This window comes from Nematolebias whitei, chromosome 22, assembly GCF_014905685.2.
Source record: "Nematolebias whitei isolate Nwh7 chromosome 22, NemWhi1, whole genome shotgun sequence".
NCBI classification, from domain to species: domain Eukaryota; kingdom Metazoa; phylum Chordata; class Actinopteri; order Cyprinodontiformes; family Rivulidae; genus Nematolebias; species Nematolebias whitei.
The window spans coordinates 18904381-18925478 of NC_056519.1; the positions used below are offsets into that span (position 1 = coordinate 18904381).

The 21098-nt window shown below is 40.0% G+C and overlaps 4 protein-coding genes across 4 annotated transcripts in view; 2 read left to right on the forward strand and 2 right to left on the reverse strand.

Annotated features, from left to right (window-relative positions):
* The window catches only part of LOC119428223 (endosome/lysosome-associated apoptosis and autophagy regulator family member 2), a 22055-nt gene extending 13712 nt beyond the window's left edge, over positions 1–8343 (forward strand). Inside the window, exons 10-22 of the mRNA XM_037695871.1 lie at positions 740–868; positions 2875–2965; positions 3087–3189; positions 3314–3451; positions 3544–3816; positions 4147–4320; positions 5604–5793; positions 5873–5969; positions 6054–6155; positions 6528–6654; positions 6924–7102; positions 7744–7906; positions 8033–8343. Of these exons, the coding sequence (XP_037551799.1) occupies positions 740–868; positions 2875–2965; positions 3087–3189; positions 3314–3451; positions 3544–3816; positions 4147–4320; positions 5604–5793; positions 5873–5969; positions 6054–6155; positions 6528–6654; positions 6924–7102; positions 7744–7906; positions 8033–8104 (1838 nt within the window). The 3' untranslated portion in view covers positions 8105–8343. The remainder of the gene's footprint in view (positions 1–739; positions 869–2874; positions 2966–3086; positions 3190–3313; positions 3452–3543; positions 3817–4146; positions 4321–5603; positions 5794–5872; positions 5970–6053; positions 6156–6527; positions 6655–6923; positions 7103–7743; positions 7907–8032) is intronic.
* A 1479-nt stretch (positions 8344–9822) lies between these two features.
* LOC119428252 (tetraspanin-9) lies at positions 9823–17096 on the forward strand. Its single transcript, XM_037695910.1, has 9 exons — positions 9823–10000; positions 12727–12763; positions 12931–13010; positions 14925–15116; positions 15269–15343; positions 15412–15513; positions 15591–15722; positions 16653–16736; positions 16864–17096. Exons 3-9 carry the CDS (start codon positions 12948–12950, stop codon positions 16933–16935), a joined length of 720 nt encoding a protein of 239 aa, XP_037551838.1. The 5' UTR covers positions 9823–10000; positions 12727–12763; positions 12931–12947; the 3' UTR covers positions 16936–17096.
* LOC119428251 lies at positions 10921–12187 on the reverse strand. The gene is made up of 3 exons (XM_037695909.1): positions 12122–12187; positions 11990–12048; positions 10921–11913 (listed from the first exon to the last, which is right to left on the reverse strand). Exons 1-3 carry the CDS (start codon positions 12142–12144, stop codon positions 11060–11062), a joined length of 936 nt encoding a protein of 311 aa, XP_037551837.1. The 5' UTR covers positions 12145–12187; the 3' UTR covers positions 10921–11059.
* amdhd1 (amidohydrolase domain containing 1) lies at positions 15949–20750 on the reverse strand (the record flags this gene model as incomplete). The annotated part of the gene is given in 8 exon segments (XM_037695908.1): positions 15949–16084; positions 18841–18971; positions 19064–19224; positions 19287–19380; positions 19448–19572; positions 19875–20100; positions 20174–20451; positions 20686–20750. Coding segments are annotated over 7 exon segments (1055 nt in total), but the record flags the coding sequence as incomplete, so codon positions are not given.
* Between the last annotated feature and the right edge of the window lie 348 nt (positions 20751–21098).

Here is a 21098-nt window from a genome sequence, read left to right on the forward strand (position 1 = left end):
TATGTACTTTTACTAAGGTCATGTACACACTTAACTGTAGACTTTTATTAAGGTCATGTACACATTATACTGTGTACTTTTACTAAGGTCATTTACACACTGTACTGTGTAATTTTACTAAGGTAATGTACACACTTTACTGTGTACTATTGCTAAAGTCATGTACATACTTTACTGTATACTTTTACTTAAGACATGTACACACTTTACTGTATACTTTTAGAACACTAAGGGTGACAAAAATAGCATAATGGATTATGGATCTGTATAGTATCTTATGGATGTCTACACAAGCATATCTAGTATAGAAGTGGCTGTATATATACTCTTTCTTGTAGTTGCAAAGTAAAATACAGATAACTTGATCAATATCATCTTTTTTTTAGTTTTTAAAGCTAGTTCCACTTTATTTTGTAGGTTTTGCTTTAAATAAACAGTTAAAGATTTGTTGAGCTGCACATCCATTTAAATTTAGTCAGTTATTAAGAAAAAGTTAATTATGCCCACAAAGCCTGCTCATTTTCATGTAAAAGCATGTTTATAGTCTAAACATGCTTTTGGGTTCTTGTCATACAGCTCCAAAAGTCTCCACCTGTCCTTCTGAATGCATTTTTTAAAGAGGGGAAATAATAATCAGCCTTTAAACAGATAGTTCTTGTTCAAACATGAGATTATTTCCAGAAGGGTTTTGTCGTCGTGTTTCTAAATCATTTGAGTTTCATGTCTTTGTGTGTACCAGCGTGCGCTGAGTGTCCTGCAGGTACAGAGCCCGTCTTGGGTTACGAGTACAAATGGTGGAACGTTCTGCCGTCCAACATGAAGACTTCCTGTTTCAACGTGGGGAACTCCAAATGTGACGACATGAACGGTCAGTGTCAAAATATCTTTGTTACAGACGTCCGAGTTAATGATAATCACCTAAGGAAAACATACAAACTAAAGTAAATATGATTTAATGTTCCTATGTAGAAATTGAGCTACTAATCCAGATTAGATTTTTTTACTGTGTACATATTTTATAGCGTGACTTAGATTTTATTTAGTTTTATTTTTGACACTTTTTAGAGCAATAACAAACATAAAAACATGGCTACAAATTGGAGATGCCCACTATCAGAGGAAAAATGGATACCGTAATTGCCGGTGTATAAGCCACTACTTTTTTCTCACGCTTTGGTCTCCGCGGATTTTACACAGGAGCAGCTAATTTATGTACTTTTTAAATCGTCTGCCAAGATTCCTACCGCTGAATAACATTTTCCTTTGGCATTCTCAGGTGCTCATATAGTTGTCCAACACACTCATCTTGTGGGCGGGTTTTTGTGACAAAGACAGAGTGAATGACATGGTTTCAATTTTGCTACTAAATACCCATAATCCCACTCTGTGGCCATGTGACCAGAAATCCCCCTTGAATGACCAATGAGGTACCGTACTCTCATTGAGTCATGAGAACACACCCCCAAGATAGATGTGCATTGATCAGATTTCCTTTGTTGACTACTGCAATGGGGACAAAATTTGCAGTAAATATTTTTAAATCGTATTTTCCTCAATCCTCTCTTCTGTCATCATAACACTTTTTTGTACCCTGTCCTCATCTTCACCTCTACCATCTGGACTTGGCTTGTGTCTCAAGGGAATGAGGTCCAAAATATTATTTGTATCAGAGTTAGGAAAATAAAAATCTGTCCATTGATTGTAGTCGAGCAGTTCTTTGTTATATTGACAATGATGACAGCTTTGATATATTGTGGAACCCTATTGCATGGCTGTATTAAAGGTCTATGACTCTACTGTCAGTTGAGAGATTCATGTTTGTAATTGTGAAAAACTCGAGGATGTTTGTATCGCATACTTGAAGCTGTGGATAACAGTGGAAATCCATGTTGTTCTTCTATGTCTTGTCTGATTTGATTTGTGTAAACCATGCTGTACACATAAAATTACATTGTTATAAATTTGTATTGCTAACAGTAGCGGCTGGTGGAGTTTTCTCTGGGGGTTAGGGCTATAACTCCAAAGTAAACATATACCAAAACATGACTGCTGATTAATTGTGATGTTTGGCTGATCAAGTCCAAGCTCGTTCACCTCTAGCTTCTCCTGATATGTTCTTCTCTCAAAAGGTATTGTTTTAACTGACTTCGCTGAATTATTTAATTTCTCTTGCTCCATTTTGCATCTCTGTCTGTTCAGCTCTGGGCGCAGGAGAGGTGCGCCCCAGAATGGTCCTGTCTCTTTTATCAAAGAGGAGCTACTGCGCATGTACAGCTTTTAACAAGAGTCTATGGGCAAAGATGTTTGCGCCCCAGGGTCACCAATACGTCACCAATCTGACAATGTCGATGAACAAAATAACATCATTAACTATAAAATATTTATCTTACACAACTAAAAAATATATATACATATATTTTGAAATTTTTTTATTTTATTGTTTAATTTTTATTTATTTATTGAATGTCTTATTCAAGGTAATGTGGTGAATGGTGGGGCAGCACCCTTGCGCCCTCTATTGGCCAGCCGCCATTGATTGCTAATATGAGTTTGCCTAGTTATTAAGCACAGCAATAATCAAATCTTGCTGGTTTTTCAACTTGCATAATGGAACATAATTAACCCAGATGTGACATCATCCCCTGACCAAAGCTCCAATGTCCCATGTAAATAAAACACAACAATAGGCTGCAAAGGATCCTCAAAAATAATACAGCTCTTTTAATGCAGGGCTCTATAGGAGGGTTATAAATATCTAACCTGTGGTAGATATTTAATTTAACACCTTAGTTTTTGAAAAAATGGTTAAATTCTGACTTATAAACTTTTACACCAACTTCAGTTCGAGTAACTCATTGTGCTGTTGTTCATCAGGATGGGAGGTCGCAGGAGACCACATTCGCAGTGGAGCAGGCAGCTCAGACAACGATTATCTCATCCTTAGCCTGCATGCACCTGGCTTCAAGTAAGTTTGTCGTTCATTAGAGTTTTTTTTAGGTTTAATTAGTTCTTTGAGATTAAACAGAAGTAAGCTGGACTGTTGTTGCTAATGTTTAAACTAAATGTCAGATTGTGTTTTGTGGCAGGGTACCAGCCTCCCTCTCAGGAATGACCAGTGGCGAGTTTGGTCGGATAACCTTTGTGTTCGAGACCATCTGCTCCGCCGACTGCGAGCTCTACTTCATGATGGTGTGTTCTTGTTAAAGGTAGAAATTAGGTGACTCGTTTCACCAGTGAATTAGAACAAGCTCTTTGTTTTGCGTTTGTTATGATAAGAACTGTTCAGTGTTTCGTACTCGTGCGCCCCCTGCAGGATGTGAACAGGAAGAGCACCACGGTGGTGGAGTCCTGGGAGGGCAGCAAGGGGAAACAGTCGTTCTCACACAGCATGACCAGAAATGCTTCAGTCACTTACACATGGGCCTTTCAAAGAACGAGCCACGCTGTAGATGTGAGAAAACATGCAAATAAAATAAAAACAAAATAAAATAGAAGCTTCAATACCTTTAAGTTGTAAAGCAGTTAAATGGATTATATTTGTAGGTTCGTCGATACGTCAGTGACACGGTGAAGATCTACTCCATCAGTGTGACGAATGTCCTGGACGGGGTGGCGTCATCGTGTCGGGCCTGTGCTCTGATACCCCAGAACTCCCAGCGGGCCGGCTCCTCCTGCGTTCCCTGCCCGGCTGGTTTCTACATCGACAGAGACAGCAACCGATGCCAGGAGTGCCCGGCCAACACACACCTGGCCGGCCACCACACCTACGGTCAGGATGCATGCATCGCTTGTGGACCAGGAAGTGTCAGCAACAAGGTGAAAAGATGTTTTCTGAGCTGTTCATCCCTTTTTTTTTTATCTTTCAGCTGTTTTGTTTCAAATCATACAGTAAATTTAAGCTTTTTGCAATATTAAAATATTACACTATTTCTCAGGTTAGCTTTCTGTAAAAATAGTTTTTTGCTTTTGTCAGGAGTCGGAGCAGATTAATAGATTGATGAAAACTCAACAGCACAGCAGTTTGCTCAGCTAATCTGACTGAGTCAATAAATAAAAACCCACACGTTCATGTTACTTATTTTTCAATCTGTCAGTATTATTTCTGCTCTGTTTTAAGGTTCATTTTTTATTTATTTTTTCTGTCAGGAACATTCCCGCTGCTACAGCAGCTGCTCCTTCACCCACACCGAGAACAACCGAACGTTGACCTTTGACCTCAGACCCATGAGTGACGTGGCTTCACTGATCATCGGTCCGAGTTTCACCTCTAAAGGCACAAAATATCTTCACCTGTTTAATATCAGCCTCTGTGGCCACGAGGTAACCCTGTTCATTTCATCTATCGTACAACTAACCACGTTAAAGCTGGTGGAAATCAATTATCATGTTTTAATTGAAAATACTTCTCTAAAGGCTGAACTCACTGTTTTTATTTGTTTTAGTGTCCCTATATTTCCATAAAATATAAATTAAATTAGGTCTGTTGCAATAAACAATAAATCAGTTAATCGTATGATAAATGAAAATTATCGAACTCATTTTTATTTAACGGCTTTATCATTTCTTCGTGTCTCTCTCTTTCTACTGAAGACACTGGACGACAAAAAGCTAAACTCCGGTGATCTTCACTGACCCCTCCCTTTCTCTTTAAAATCCGTTTTAACTATCTAAAATTGTGTTTTTGGATCATTAAAAGCAGCTAAGTTGAGAAGCTAAGCTACGAGCTAAGCTAACAGGCCAACCTCGGGGGAGGGGGGGGGGACCTCCGTCCTGTCAAAGCTCCAAAATTCACGGTTGAAACCCGTGTCTTTGTCTAAAAAGTTGTTTTTCTCTGCAAAAAGAAGCTGAGAACTTGTTTACTGATTTTTTTTTTTATTATTAAAAGCTTTGTGTGAAAAATGCTATGCTAAAGAGCTCAATCCACACAGAGCATCCGCCATTTTCAGAACCGAAAAAAAGGAGAGAGACAGCCCATGTCACGTCAAGGGGCCTCCCTCCCATTTTTCCTAGACGCTGCTTGATCCCTCACTATCCATCCTTTGGTTCAAACTGTCTTATACTGCCATCCAGTGGTCAAAAAAGGTACTACACACAAAAATTAACCAACATTTCTTCTTAAATTTTACAATTGCTGTCAAATTTCAAACAATATTATCGTTTATCGCAATAATTTCTGAGACAATTAATCGCCCAGCAAAATTTGTTATCGTGACAGGCCTAAATTAAATATGACAGTACTTTAGATAAATTCAGATTTAAGTTTGCACATCTTTAAGCCTCATGTTTTGTCACGTTATTGTGTGCTGTTGCATTATTTTCTTAACACAATAACACTTTGTAAACATGTATAGTAGTATTTTTAAATCCAGGGTGTTTTTGCCTTTAGTTAAACAAAACTTGTCTTCATTATTTACCATTTAGTCTAGACAACAAATCAAGAGAGAATATGTATTTTATTTATCTTAAAGTTGTAATTTGGCTAATTGACATGCCTTATATGTCGTTTCAACAGATAATTTCTCTCCTTTGGGTCTTTTTTAACAAATAAAATCTAACTTTAGAAACTGATGGGTAATTTTGATGCTGTGTTCATGTCCTCTCAGGGGAAAAGAGCTGCTGTTTGCACTGATAACGTCACCGACGTGTCCAGCAAAGACGACCAGAGCGACTTGACTCAGTTTGTCAACACGGTGGATAGCTTCATCTGTCAGTCGACCATCATCCCTGCAGATGGGCGGGGCTTCAGGATGGCCATTTCCTCCCAGTCCATCAGCCTCGCAGATACTTTCGTTGGTATGGCCGCTGGTAGAAGGCCGTGTGTGGTTCAGAGATGACCAGCTGGTAAAAATCACTTTGATGTGTTTGTTTTTAGGAGCAACAGTGGACGCTGTTCTCAACGGTGTGAACGCTAAACCGGACCTTTTCCCAGAAAACATAAATGATGTTCCGGACATCAACTTCTTCTACAGGTACAGAACAAAAAACTGTCAGTTTAAACAAGCTTTTGTTGTTTTTACTGTTTTTACACTTGTTGTGATCTAATCTTAAATTAGGTCAGCGCAGGCGACAGCATCATGTGACCAGGGTCGGAGCTCCGTCATCACGGTTCGATGTAACCCAGAAAAGTCTGAACGAGGAGAGTTGTCTGCGCCCTTGTACGTGTTTCAATCAGGACATTAAAATTTACAAACAATGCTGCACAACATATCAAAACTTTATGTCACCATGTGTTAATGTGTGGTAACATCGCAGAATGTCTGGGTTCCATCTCATCATGGTCATTTATTCATACTCAGCATCATTAAAACGTTTACTTTTTTCATAAATACCTTCTAGATACCACTTAGTGTTCAACATATAAAATGATTTAATGACCAATAAAGTTTCACTGGCTATTTTTTCTACCCATAGAATAATAAATCCCATTTTAGCGTGCATGTTATGATGAATTTGCAAGCCAAAGAAAACTCATCCCGTATAGGAGAATGAAATAAATCTTTGTGATTTGTTGGTTTGTGTTTGTGTAGCTCCTGTCCTGCAGGAACATGTGATGGATGCACGTTTCACTTCCTGTGGGAGAGCTCCAGCGCCTGTCCACGCTGCACCGAGAATGACTATCATCAGATAGAGGGGGCATGTAAGGGGGGCGTCCAGGTAATGGAAACAAACGCCTACCTGCTTTTTATGTGGATCTTATTTTATGTGGATTGAACTTCTTCATTTACATAAGGGTCAGCAGGTAAACCAAAATCATCTATTTACACTCTCCTTTAAAGATAAAAGCATCGTGCTGTAACAAATAAAATCTTCAGACCACAAAGTCATCATAAATTTTGTTTTTTAGTTTGCTTAATTAATGAAATAGATGTTTCTATTTTCTTTCATATTACTAAAATTAATAATCACAAACATTTATATCTCAGGAAACTCTTTATGTGTGGAATGAGCCAAAGTTGTGCACTGAGGGCGTTTCGCTGCCTCTTCGAAGCTCCGCCCCCTGTGAGGTCATCGCTCTGTGGCTGAAGGTCGGGCTCGGAATGGGCGCCTTCGCAGCCATGCTGCTCTTCTCCCTCACGTTTTATTTCTGGAAGAAAAACAAGAGGTGAGAAGTACCTGCAAATTTTCCTCACAACCACCTGACGGCACAACACCACGCTCAGACTGAAACATTGTTTACAGCAGTGGTTCCCAACACTGGTCCTTGAGGAACACCATCCTGCATGTTTAAGTTGTTTCCCTGCGCCATCACACCTGATTCAGTGATTTAAATACTTCTTTGTGTTCTGCAGAAGCCTGTTAATCATCCATTAATTAAAATGAGGTGTGTTGGAGCAGAGAAACCACTAAAACATGCAGGCTGGTGTTCCTCAAGGACCAGTGTTGGGAACCCCTGGTTTACAGGAAAACCAAAACAACAGTTTGCCTCATCTTTGTGGACCACACTTTGGCTCAACTTGTGTGTTTTTATATTTCTCCAAACAAAATGGAAAAAATATGTTCTACTGTAAATTTCTTTATGTTCAGAGGCACTGAAATTAAACAAATTAAGTTAAGATCTGTTAAGTGGAAGACGGATTTAAGTGCAGCTCTGTTTTCTCTGAACTGCTCAAAGAGCTCTGTCATGGCAGCTAAAATAAGCCCTATGGTTAAAAGAAGTGTTCTTGTTAGAAGATGCTTGTGGTCACAGAGTTGCTGCCTCGTGCTGATCCACTTTCTGAGTCACTCGCTGCGGTTTGTACGCAGGTTGGAGTACAAGTATTCCCGTCTGGTGATGTCTGCCAACAAGGAGTGTGAGCTGCCAGCTGCAGACAGCTGTGCTCTGGCTGAGGGGGAGGAGCCAGATGACGACGTGGTCTACACCCAGAAACCCTCCCTTCTGGGGAAACTCCGGGCCATCGCCAACAAGGTCTGCTGAAGCCTAAAACCTTTGTCACCTAACTTATAAATTCCTCAGATTACCTGTGAGATCATTATTTGTCAAGACGTTGGCTTATATTTGTTTATTTGCTCCTCGTTATTTTCTGTTTCTCAGCACGAGGATGGGGAGAGCAGCGAGTCGGTGCAGCTGAACTCTTCGCAGTCGGATCGATGGGTTATGGGATGAACCAATCAGAACAAAGGAGCTAACTCGTAAACAGTCTGTTTAATGTGGGGGTAAAACTGCAGACCCCCACTGTGACGACAGTCTGGATGCTGAATTTTAATCTTAACACACAGTGTCACAAACACACACACAGTTTTACACCATGAATGCTCAACAGCAGCAGCAAAATGGGAATCAAGCTTTTAATGTTTTTATATGTTTTTATTTGCTATGTTTTGTTCAGAGTCATGTATTTATATCTTGTTATTATGAAGAATCTTTATTAAATTAACGTTTGACTTCATGATCGGACATTTGAACTTAATACGAGTGTAAATTATTCTTCATACATTTATCATTTTGGACAAACGTTTTCTGCCCAAGCGTTTCTGTATTCCTGGTTTCTGTGCACAAATTATTTCATAGGGACACAATAAGTTCTTTTAAACTTGTGGTTACGCTTTATATTTTTTAGAGCCTTTTTTAAAATGACTAAGTTTAAAAGATGAAAGAAATGTTCATTTTTATTTACACAACGTAAAAATATGAATTAGTGTTTTATTTAAAATCAGCTTTTTTAACATTTTGCTTAGGTTTCCGTATTAAGATTGATTTCAATAAAATTCCTAAACAAAAAAATTATAATTGTTCATAATAGACAAAATGTAGTAGTACTGGTGTTTTTTAAATAATGATTTTTTTTTTTTTTAAAGCTCTCTGCTCCACACAGAGGGTTGTGGTAGCTCGGTGGTCTGTGGTTGCGTCAGGAAGGGCATCAGGCGTAAAAATAACTGTCAAGTCTTTGTGCGACTTAGTTCGCTGTGGCGACCCCTAACTCAGGGAGCAGCCGAAAGAAGAAAATAACAATAATTTTTAATTCAAAATTACATAAAACCTGTTAACTAACATTAGCATAAATGACATTGTTTCATTTGCACAACTAATATAAGCATTATTTTACTGGTGTATATCAATTAGGACATTTTTAACAATTTATTAAAAAATACACTTAGTAAATGTGTGAAACAGTGACCTTAGGGAGAGAAAATAATGAAAAGATTCATAAATATATATATTTTTTACTAATTTCAACTTTTATGTAACACTTAGTTTTATAGTAAAATTGCTCATAATTGCAGTTTACGTTCACATAACTACAATACTTGTGGAAATTACTAATAAAATAATTTTTAATGCTAAATCTTAAGATAAAAATAGCACAAAGCGCATTGAAATAAACTATTCGGGTTTGCTCTGCAATGTAAACCATTTGCATGTTTAAACTAATAGATTTTTTATTGTCAACTAATTATTAGACTTTGTTGTTTACAGATACTGGATTTAAAAGAGATTTCGTATACAGTGTGTTCTAACAAAAAGTAAAAGTGTTCTTATCCAAATTTGTACAAAAATACCTGGTAAACTTTTCATAGCTGTCCCTGCTATCTGCCTGATTAATTTGGAATTTATTGTGCACAAAAAAAGGAAACCCGTGGAAAAGGAATGATTAAATAATAAACTGAGATAATAAAAACATAAAAATACCCATTTTTATTCATACCATACTTATCTCATTTTTTATTTGTGACCTACATAGTTCTGCAAAGATTTGACATTTTGAAACAAGCGATTTGAAATGCATTTCCTACAACAGGGGTACTTTTTTCAGCACAACACTGCTCAGGCTCTTTCCCTTTTTATTCCACAGGCCACGCCCCCAGTCTGCCTCTGTCCTCACTGCCTTCACAAAAAAAAAAAAAAAATCATTCCCAGCGTCGACAAAACTTTGCTGCTCTCAAACGCCTGATTTGTATTTGAAACAACTGATTAAACCATAAAGAGGAGCAGCATGTGAAGCTTTCTGTTGGTGAAACGTCAGATTTTAGCAGGAAGATGTACGCCAGTTCTTAGCGAACGGTAAGAAATGGACCTTTTTGCTTCGTGTCCGTCACTTTTTTTCTCGACAACGCTTTCATGGGATCAAACAAACATTACCCGAGGCGCGGAAAAACGGATCGGTTCTCTGCTGGGGAACAAAAACAAGTTGCATCACCGCAAAATTTGGAGAAACGCGTTTTAAAATGATGGGTGTCCATATTTTGCAGTTTAGCGGAAACTTCTAACGCAGGCATCTGGAGTTAGACCGGTGACGTCACCGATGCTTTTAACCTCAAAATAAAAAGTTTAAAACTAGTCGATTCTCGTTAGTCTTGGTTGGAAATGCACCTAAAATGGTTAGAAAATGTTTAATGCAATACAATTTGTTAAGTGTACAGTTTCATTTTAAAATGTTCTAAATATTAAGATGCATTTGAGCTTTAATTTTAAACCAGTTTCAGTTGACTCCGCTCATGAGAACCGTAAAGATATGGTGTGAGAATAAAGTTCAAACACTTGAGCAGAGGGGATCCAGTAGTTATTGAATTTTACACAACTCCGAATCTGCAGAATGTTTCCAGCAAGATTAGTCTATGGTTTAAAAAAAAAAAAAAAAAAAAAAAAAAAAAAAAAAATTGGCTGATGCCGAAGACATGTTTCTACACAATGACAGTTCTCTGCATTTAACCCACCACACATGACGTACACCCAGGTGGAGCAGTAGGCAGCTGTGCAAGCACCCAGGGAGCAATTACTCAATGACTTCATGACAAAGTTGACCCTGTGATTTTCTGGTTTTAAGTCAGCTGCCCTAATTACACCAGGACTAAGGTCAAGACCAGTTAAAGTGCCTACTACAAATTGGAAGTGTAACAAGATATTTCAGTGCACATTAGTCAGTTAAAAAAAAAAAAGTACTTTTATTTAAAGACATTAAAATAGATTTAACACTTGTTACATTAGAAACATGTAGTCTGCTGCAGCTTGATCTTAGTCCAGCCTCTGGATGAATCTTTTGGGTGTAGGGACTGGGAGGCACCATCCGCTGAAGGGATCTGAAGCTGTTGGACAGTTGGTCACTTTGTTCTAATAAGTAGATTACAGCCGTCTGATAGCAAAGCCACCAAAGTTTGCAGGGATCTCGTAAACTGTAGCCAAGGAAAAACCCTGACCAGGAGCTCCCACGGTGCGGCTCCTGGGGACAGCCAGATCATGACTGGTTTTGTAGGTCTGCAGCCAGCTTTTGGGTCTGGATCCTCCTTGATGCCCCATGGCAGGTTTCCAAGCCTGGGTGTGAGGAGAGAACCTCCTGGCCTTCTGTCCTTCAGATCTACGATTTGATAACACCCTTTTAGCAGGACCACGAGCATATGTCTGCATCAGTGCAGAGAGTCCACGTTGTCCAGGAGCATCTGGGCCGAACAGACGAGAAGAGGAGCCCACCTCGCTGAAAGGCATTTTAGCAGCAACCCTGGAAGGTTGACGTGGTGCAGGAACAGGTCTGGAGGAAAACATCTGCCTGGGAGCCAAAACAGGATACTTGATAGGACGCTGCGTTCCCCACAGAGCAGACCAGTTTCTGCCGATTGAGGGGTTCTTCTGGTTCTGAGGACCACCAGCAACAGAAGAAAGGCCCAACGACTGCCTTGCTCCTATTGGAGCATCAGCCCTGGGTGAAAACAGCCTTTGCCTGTTTGCTTTGAATGCTCTGCTCTTCACCAGTCTGACTGAACTCTGGGCTGGCTGGGAAACTGGTGTGGAACTCCTAGTGGAGAGTCCTGGACCAAAACCACTGGGGAATGCAGGACCAGTGTTGAAGCTCCTGCTCTGGAACGAGAGTGGAGAAATGAAGCCTTGTCTGACTTGATTCTGGGGATGGCTGCCAGATGTGATCAGGCTGCCATCTGGTGGTGGGAGGCCAACATATGTGTTGCTGCTCTGGAAGCTCTGAGCTGGAGGAGGAGGAGGAGACAACATGAGTCCACTGTGGTGGGACATTGGACCAACAGCTGACATTCCTGTTCTTACCTCCTTCAGTCCAGAGACAACATACATGCTCTGCTTGAACCAAGAACACCACCAAGATCCTGTTCAGGAAACAAAACAAGAAGGTTAGAAAGAAAAGAGGACGTTTGAGTTAAAGCAACAACAAACGCTCACCCCAAACCAAGTCCACAAGTCATTTCTGGATCTCTGCTCAAGGACAAGCCTGCAGCACCTGGTTCTGTGTGTGGTACACAAGTGATGAGGTATTTATTGGAACCTGGAGCCAATCACTGCTCAGTGATTTGATTGTCTGCAGGTGCTGAGGTTCATCTCGTTTGTATGATTCATTCAAATAATAGACTGTGCAACTTTATCACAAGTTGTTGTAAATGTTCACATTTTGCTTTAATTTATAGAGAACCTTCTGACATTTTAAATGCTTTCTACACCATCTCACCCCTTTATGAACTTATTAACTGTACTTATTAAGATTTGTTTGTGTTTGACATCAGAAAGTTATTTTAATGTATCTTGAGAATCACATCTGATAAAGATGTCAAACAGTATTTGGTCTCAGCTTCTTATGTTTTAACTAAATTTACTCCTTTCAGGTCAGAAATGATTTCAGATTTTTAGACAGTTTGTAGACTTTTAAAAGTCATAACCAAGGAATCTAAATGATCACTTTAATAAAATCTGTGAGAAAACTCATTTTAGTTGAAGATGTGGCCAGTACTTAGGTTTTTAAATGTTTGTGTTATTTCCTTTTTGTTTTACAGAAACACTTTAGCTGATATTTTCCTGCTTGTTGAAAAGGTGAGTTTATTGTGGTGAAGTGGTTTCATTGATGCGTGTGAACAGTGTGGTGTGACTTCATCTCACACAATTCAAATCTATTGATTTATTTAAAAGTGCACCCTCTACTGGACCCCATCATTCTGCTAAAATGATCTTTTATTCTTTAAATTGTGTTTACATTGCAGGTGTTTCTTGTTCGATCATGGCTCGTGGCTGCATCTGCTGCGTGAAGTACATGCTCTTCCTCTTCAACCTGCTCTTCTGGGTAAAATGTTCAGTTATTCTGAGTCTGAATCAGTTTTGGAGTTGATGCCTGCCAGTGCTTGAAATCAACGTTTGTTCTAAAATGACAGCCGAGTACTAGCCTTGCAGCTTTATTTTGAACGACCTGGAGTTTATCCAGATGTTTTTTGAAGCACTTGACCAAACGGCTGAACAATATTGAAGTTGACAAAGAACTAAAGACTGTATTACTTTTTTTTTTTTTTTTTTTTCCAGAGACATAAAATGTGCATTACGCCAGATTATAGCAATGTTTCTGCTCATCTTATTAACTTGTGTAGACCATGAAAGAGTTTTGTCTATTATGACTCCTGGTAGCTTAGCTTCTTCAACTTGTTCTATTGTTTTTGTACAAAGATGGGCAACTTTTGCGTGTGTCTTACAAAATATTTAGAACCCAAAACCATACGCTTTGTTTTTGAAACATTCAGTTTTAACTTGGTCCATGACCCACTCAGAAATAGACAGTAGCTCTTGTAATACCATATTTACTTGATCCAAACTATCAGAAGACACATTGTATCATCAGCATATATAGTCATGCATGCATTGACATTCAAATGACATGTAATTTACACAAATACAGCAGAGGACCTAAGCAGCTACCTTGTGGAATTCCGCATGGAAGGGATATATATATATAATATGAGCAAATTACAATAAACATAACACATTGTTTCCTTTCAATAAAATAACTACTCATAAAGTTAATAGCTGAGTTTTTGAAGCCAGAAGCTGCACTGAAGTCGAGAAACACACCAACCAGTTGTTTTCCATCAATTTGCTTTAACCAATCATCATTAAGAGCTGTCAGCCTGTAGCCCTCTTTATATGCATGCTGAACATCAGAGTAGATACAGTTCAAGTCAAGGTAATGTTGAATTTGTTTAAACACAACTTTTTCCATTAACTTACTTAAAACTGGTAAAATGGTATTTTGCCCCGTTAAAAGGTTCTTTCAAATTTTTATCCACCGGAATAACTTTTGACATTTTCCACAGATCTGGGTAAATACATTCATCCAAACACAGATTAAAAATGCGACATAAAGGCTTGGTTATTAAATTAGCTGAGATCTTAAGAAGCCTTCCATCCATATTGTCAATTCCACATGGTTTATCTACGCAGCTCTTCCATATCTTCTTCAGTTATATGTTTCAATACAAAATGGCTGTTTTTATTTGTCATAACTTGATTTTTAATAATTTCATGCGACAGTCTCCCACTCACTAGAGGCATTTCATCTCTAATCCCATTCACCTTTCCCAAGAAATAATTATTCAAGTAATTTGCCATTTTAAATGGCTTAGTAAGGACTGCTTCGTTTGTTTGAACGTATAGAGATCTATTTACCTTTACCATTAAATCATTGTTTTCCATAGTATTTTTACCATTATTACTACACTGCTCAAATTTAATTTGATATTGCTTTTTTCTTTTGCCTGCTTAATTTAATTTCTAAATGAACGATAAATTTTCCAATCTGCAGCATTCCCTGACATCACAGCAACTCGTTTCATTTCATTTATTTTTCATTGAATTTCTTAAGTGATCATCTCACCAAGGAGACCGCTGAAAATAATTTACAAAATGAAGTTAATGCTGGCTCTGCTTGTGTTTTCTGTAATATATCATCCCACTTTACACATCTCATGTCGTCTTTAACTTTGTTCTGGAAAAAAAAAAAAAGGTACATTTGTTTATATATTACTTTAGCCCTCGACTCTTCGTTCTTAAATCGTCACTTAAGACCACGTAAAGACCAGAAAGTGTTGTTGCTTGTAAGAAAAATAAAGTGGCAGTTCCCAGCACGGTCATCAGTATCAGCAGCCCAATCAGAATAATTTATCATCATTAAATCAGCAGGAAGTTTACTGGTTTCCTGTGTGCGTTTCAGCTGGGCGGCTGTGGGTTTTTGGGTGTCGGCGTGTGGCTTTCGGTTTCCCAGGGCAGCTTCGCCACCCTGTCGCCCTCCTTCCCCTCGCTCTCTGCCGCCAACCTCATAATCACCCTCGGCACGGTCATCATGGTGACAGGTTTCCTGGGTTGTCTGGGTGCCATCAAGGAGAACAAGTGCCTGCTGCTGAGTGTGAGTACACTACATTACCCACAGTGCATTTCTTTAGTTTTATGTCAATGTGTTTAGGTGGTATGAGGAACACTGCAACAAATGATGCTCTTGGTCGTATTTTTTGCTTCAAAGATTTGGAACTAAAAAGGGTCTTTTCTTCTATAAATCAGTTCTTCATCGTCCTGTTGATCATCCTTTTGGCCGAACTTATCCTCCTCATCCTCTTCTTTGTCTACACAGATAAGGTAGGACCTTTAATACGTGTTGTGCCTTGATTTAGCCCACGTTTAATTCTCCACCTCTGTCGCTCCAGGTGAATGAAAATGCCAGACAGGACCTGAAAGAAGGTCTAGTGTTGTACAACACAGATAACAACGTCGGGCTGAGGGACGCCTGGAACACCATACAGAGAGAGGTAAACTCCAGACAAACCCCTGGAGAAAACTCACCCTGCTGTTGGGTTGTAAAAACGCTTCCTGTTCGTGTGCTCAGTGGAAGTGTTGTGGCGTGATGAACCATGAAGACTGGCATGTTGCTCTGCACAAGAACGTCGTTCCCGACAGCTGCTGCCAGCAGGTTGACCAGGGCTGTGGACGCAACGCCTCAAACACCTTCTGGACACGAGTGAGTCACCAAACCATACATCGGATTTGAATACTTTTACATTTAATAATACACAAAATCTATGAGAGGATCAGTACTAGTAAAATCTTTATTTAGTGTGTTAAATCCTACATGAATACCTTGTTTCACTTGAAACATTTGCACACAGCAGAAATAGATTTTATTAAACAATTAGTAAAGGTTTAGGAATAAACTGACCTGATGGAGGAAAAAAAAAAAAGTAAGCTTTTTTGTAGAAACAGCATTTATTGTACATTATTAATACAAATGCATCATAATTGGACAATCGTATTTCCATTAGAGTGACTGGTTAACTGGAACGGTCTTGTTTCTTGCACCACACCCAGATGGTTTGTGATGACCTGCAAGAAAGATTAAGGAAACTTCAGAAAGTGTTGCGTTTCTCTAAAGTCAACTCGTTACGGTTTTTATTTTGGGGCTAAATCATTTTCAGTGATTAAATGTCGAATTAAAATAATAATAAACCCAGGTTGGGATGTGGCTTTAAATAGAGGTGCGTGTTTTTGGCATAATATGAAAAGTTCTGTTTGACTGTTTCTTCATTGTTAAAACAAGTTATTTGTGGACTCGATTCTTTTTCCAATTAAACTGCCAGGCAGCAGAATGTATTTATTATATACATAAATATATACTTTTTAACCCGTTTCGCATGCTGCTTTAGTCACAGAAGAACTAAAATTTACATATTCCACTGGATGTTTTAAATCCTGGAATATTGACACAAACTGCAGTGTGTTGTAATTAGAACTCACCAATGGTTCATCGCCCAAACATATTCATGTACAAACATTTCCACCCTCGTGCTTTTCTTCAACACTTAAATGGAGGATTTTCACCTAAACTGACAAAGCTCTAATCCCAGCATTCATGAATCTGCACAAAGTGATTAATCTTCACGTGTGTTTTCAGGGTTGCTATGAGAAAGTAGAAGAATGGCTGGATGACAACAAACACCTGCTGGGGACTATTGCCATGTGTGTGTTGGTCATTCAGGTGAGCCGCTTGTCGGATAATTGGGATTTGTTCAATACTCAGTACTATTAGAACATCCAGCACTTCAAAAATGACCAAACTACTCCTTTAAGTGGATTTATGGGACTATCTTTGTTTTGTTTTTCAGCTGCTTGGTATGGCTTTCTCCATGACACTTTATCAGCAGATCCACAGAGCAGGAAAGACGTATGAAGCCTGAACATTACACCGTTGTTTACTGGTATACATTCAACAAACAAGCAATTCCACTGCTGTAGATGTTTCACTCCCCGCTGAAGGAGCTCCAACTGCACGTGCCCCACCCACTTGTTTGAACCACGTGAAGGTGTGAGAGGCAATGGCTGAAACCTCTGCTTAAAGTTGGTTCTCGACGTAAATGGCTTCCTTCGCCCCTCTCGAACAATCTACGCTTTTGTTCAAAATAATAAGCGAGCCCCTTCTCGTTGTGTGGAGCCGTGCGTCTGTGGAGTATGTTTAAATACAGAGGTGTGAACTGCAGACTCCATATTGCTCAGCTTGTTTGGGTGGTTTGCAGACCAGCCTGTCTAGGAGTCCTGTTAGTAGAAAATTATAAGAAACTCAAAAGACAAGTCACTAAATGCAACATATTGGCGCAGTGGGGCGGCTGTGGCCGAGTGGTTAGAGCAGTCGTCCTCCAATGGGAGAGTTGGGGGTTCGATTCCCATGATGGAAGTGTCCCTGGGCAAGACACTGAACCCCTCATTGCCTCAGATGTCCCATCAGTGTATGAATGTGATCTAAAGCACTGATTATTCTTTATATCATTATATAGAGAAATATTTGTTCAGTTAGCTTTTAATGTTGTAATAGAGTGCTGTATTAATGCGTGTGGAGGTACATGATTGTGTTGTAAAGCACTTGGAGTTTAGATAGAAAGGTGCTATACAAGTACGGTCCATTTACATCTGATAGAGGCTGGTCCAGACAAAACACGCACAAACTGAGCTGCACGGTGTCTGTAGACCTGCACGTTTGAGAAAATACAACCTTTAGGGTCCTGCATCCGAAGCAATGAAATCAGCTCTCATCGACATAGTTATGTGACAAAAATGGCGTCATTTTGTTGTCAGAGCAGCTTCACCCACCCCTTCTCAACACAAGGCCCGGCTGGGCTGAACTTTTTGTATTGTGCGATTGGTTGGACGCGTGTGGGCGTGCATGCCAATGCAGAAATGCCTTCAGACATTCAGCTGCATGACTAAACAAACACTAAATTAGCCAAAAGGGCAAAAACTCCTGGATGGAGGTCTAGTAGACATCGTGGCCAAACTGCAGATGCAGTGGAGTCTCTGGTGAGAAGAAACCTGTGCAGTGATGTTTACTGGAGCAGGACAGGTTTCCCAGGAGCTCTCGTTGACACACTGAGAACAGATAGTTAGGGAGGGGGTTGAAGGAGGCTATTTATGTCAAATGAGAAAGACCAACGTTAAGTATTCACACCTTCATAAACAACAATGACCCACCCTATGGATTCCCAGTGAGGTTGCATGTGAGTTAAGCTTGTATACTGGGGGTCTGGTAAAGTTTAATGGTTCTGAACAGAGGAAGATTTCTGCATGGGAATTAAAGTGTCTACAACTACAGAGTAGAAGTCCAGTTGTTTCACATTAGCTTGGGTAAATAAATAAAAAAAAGATGTTTTAAAAGATGTGCTCCACTTACATTTATTTAATCTATGCACCAAGATATTTTTGTGAATAGCTTTTAACATTTAGCTTTTTATGATTGTATTTACTTTCCAATATGCCTTTATATAAACTTGTTCAATAGGATTAGAGGTGTCTGAAAAATACATTTACTAACGTGTTCAATAAAGGTAAATTCTTAATTTGTGCATTAGTCTTTGTTTTATGACAAATATGAAAATATTTAAGGGTTTGTAGCAATATATTGACAAAAGGTTCTGTGTTAAAGCAGGAATTACACTGAGTTTATACCTGTCGCGACATCAATATGAAAATCAGTGCAGCTCATATTTCCAGCCAATAAACCGACTTTATCCCAGGTGAGATAAGAAATTAAAGCTGTAGGAATAAGTTATAATCCAAGCTCTGCTCGTTTTAGTTCTGTAAAAATCTCTTACCCGAGTCAGCAGGGAGTTAAAACTGTTAAAGCTCCATGGTTCCTTTGTTATCATACACGACGTCGCCTTTAACGATGACGTAACGAATGACCTCCTGGTGTCCTCCCAGCTGGTAAATCAGGTGCTCCCATCTCAAAACAAAAAGAAACAAACCAGTTCAAAGCCACTCGGACTCTTCCAGACTCCGCCTCGTAACGTGACGGTTTCTGCAGTGCGCGTTTACCGTGTGGCGTTGAGGAGCAGCAGGTCTCCGTGTTTGTTGACCTCCAGGGATCCGTGCGTGTGAGAACGGCCGAGAGCGAACGCTGCGTTGATGGTTGCTGCAGCTAACGCCTCAGACATGGACATCCTCATGTTGACGCAGGCGAGGTGCATCACTATTGGCTGGAAGAAAGGGCGTAACCGACAGGAAGAGAGAACATTCGAACACTTCCTGTTGGACTCACCATGGAGCAGCAGTAGGCGTTGGGGTTGAAGTCACTGCCGAGGGCAACGATTACTCCTGCATCCAGCATGTCTCTGGCTCGAGGCTGAGGAAGTCTAAACACACACATTACTCAATGACACATTCGGGTGGACGTGTGGAGGAGGATTTATGTCGGAGTACCGGAGGATGTAGGCTGTGGTCGGCAGAAGAACGGCAGCGGTTTTTGCTTTCGCCATGGCAACAATTCCTTTGTCTGTGACTTCTTCAAGATGACTGATGGCTAAAGCTCCGAGCTCCGCTCCCATCTGTCACACACACACGCACCGACTTTACAGGAGGAACTCACACCGTCTGCTGCTCAGCATTTTAAATCAGTCATGTTAAAAAAAAAAAAAGAACTTTTGTTCACCCGTGATCTTTTGTCACTCGAGGATGACTCATCTACAATCTCAAATTTTAGCTCAGTAACTCTAAAATTGATAAGATTCAGACATTTCTGCATTGATTTGTGCTCAATTAGCCGTGGTGGCCATCTTGCCATGGTTTGACTGCAGAAATCACAGTACTGAACTGATTTAGAAACAAACGAGCGTGAGCTCAGCCGCACCTCAGCGGAATACATGGGGTGAAGCTCGTCTCCATGGAAATTGATGTTGAGACCCATCTCTTTGCCAGCCTGCAGGATGGAGCGAGTCGACTCGAGGTCAAACACTCCCTGCTCACAAAACGCGTCGATGTTGTCGACTCGGAGTTTCCCTGCAGACATCAGCGCCTTCAGGTGAGGCAGCTGGACCTGGAGGACATCCTCAGTGGCTTCTTTAACCGTCTTCCCTCTGAGAAAGGGAAAAACGAGCCTGAAGTGACACCAAAGCTTGTTTTTCTTACCACTAAAAGACTGATTCTTACTTGGGCACTGCGTGGGCTCCGCAGTAGGTTGAGGAGATGTTGATGGGCAGAGAGAGTCGCGCCTCCTCGATCACCTCCAGCATCTTGACCTCAGTCTGCAGCTCCAGGCCGTAGCCACTCTTGCACTCAACCAGGGTGGTTCCTGCTCGCTGCATTCGCACCAACCTACTCTTCAGGGAGGCCAAAAGCTCTGAAGCAGCGGCAGCTCGAGTGTGGTCAACCGTGAAGTGGATCCCTCCTCCGGCCTGGTGCACGTCCATGTAGGTGGCACCTTCCAGCTGCGGGAGAACGACAAGGTTTCAGTAAAGCTGTGGACCAGCGGTGTCCAATCCTGGTCCTCGAGGGCCACGAAACTGCATGTTTTAGATGTTTCTTTACTTCAACACACCTGACGTGCATAAACAAGTGATTAACAGGCTCCTGCAAGTGCAGAGAAACAGCTAAACATGCAGGACAGTGGCCCTCAAAGACCAGCGCTGCAGACTGAGGTCACAACACACCAAATAAAATACCTTCATCGCAAATTCATGCACTCTGTCTCCAGCCCAGACTGGATGAGTGTGAGCATCGACCAGCCCTGAAACACATTTTACTAAAACGTTAATCACTTCCTTTAATACAACCATGAAGTTTACAAGGTACCATACTCATTCACAATAACCACATAAAATCAGCTCGAGGTCAGTCAGCACAACCAGAATTAATACATAAAGTGCACCAGATTATAAGGCTCAATGTTGATTTTTGAGAAAATTAAAGGATTTTAAGTGCAACTTATAGTCTGAAAAATACAGTATATAAAGATACAAACAACCAAGTCTGACAACAATTATTTCTTTTTTATTGTTCTTTAATCTTAAAGGTTGGAATTATGAAAAATGATTGTTTTGTTGCAGGTCTGGATTATTTTTTATACAAAAAAAAA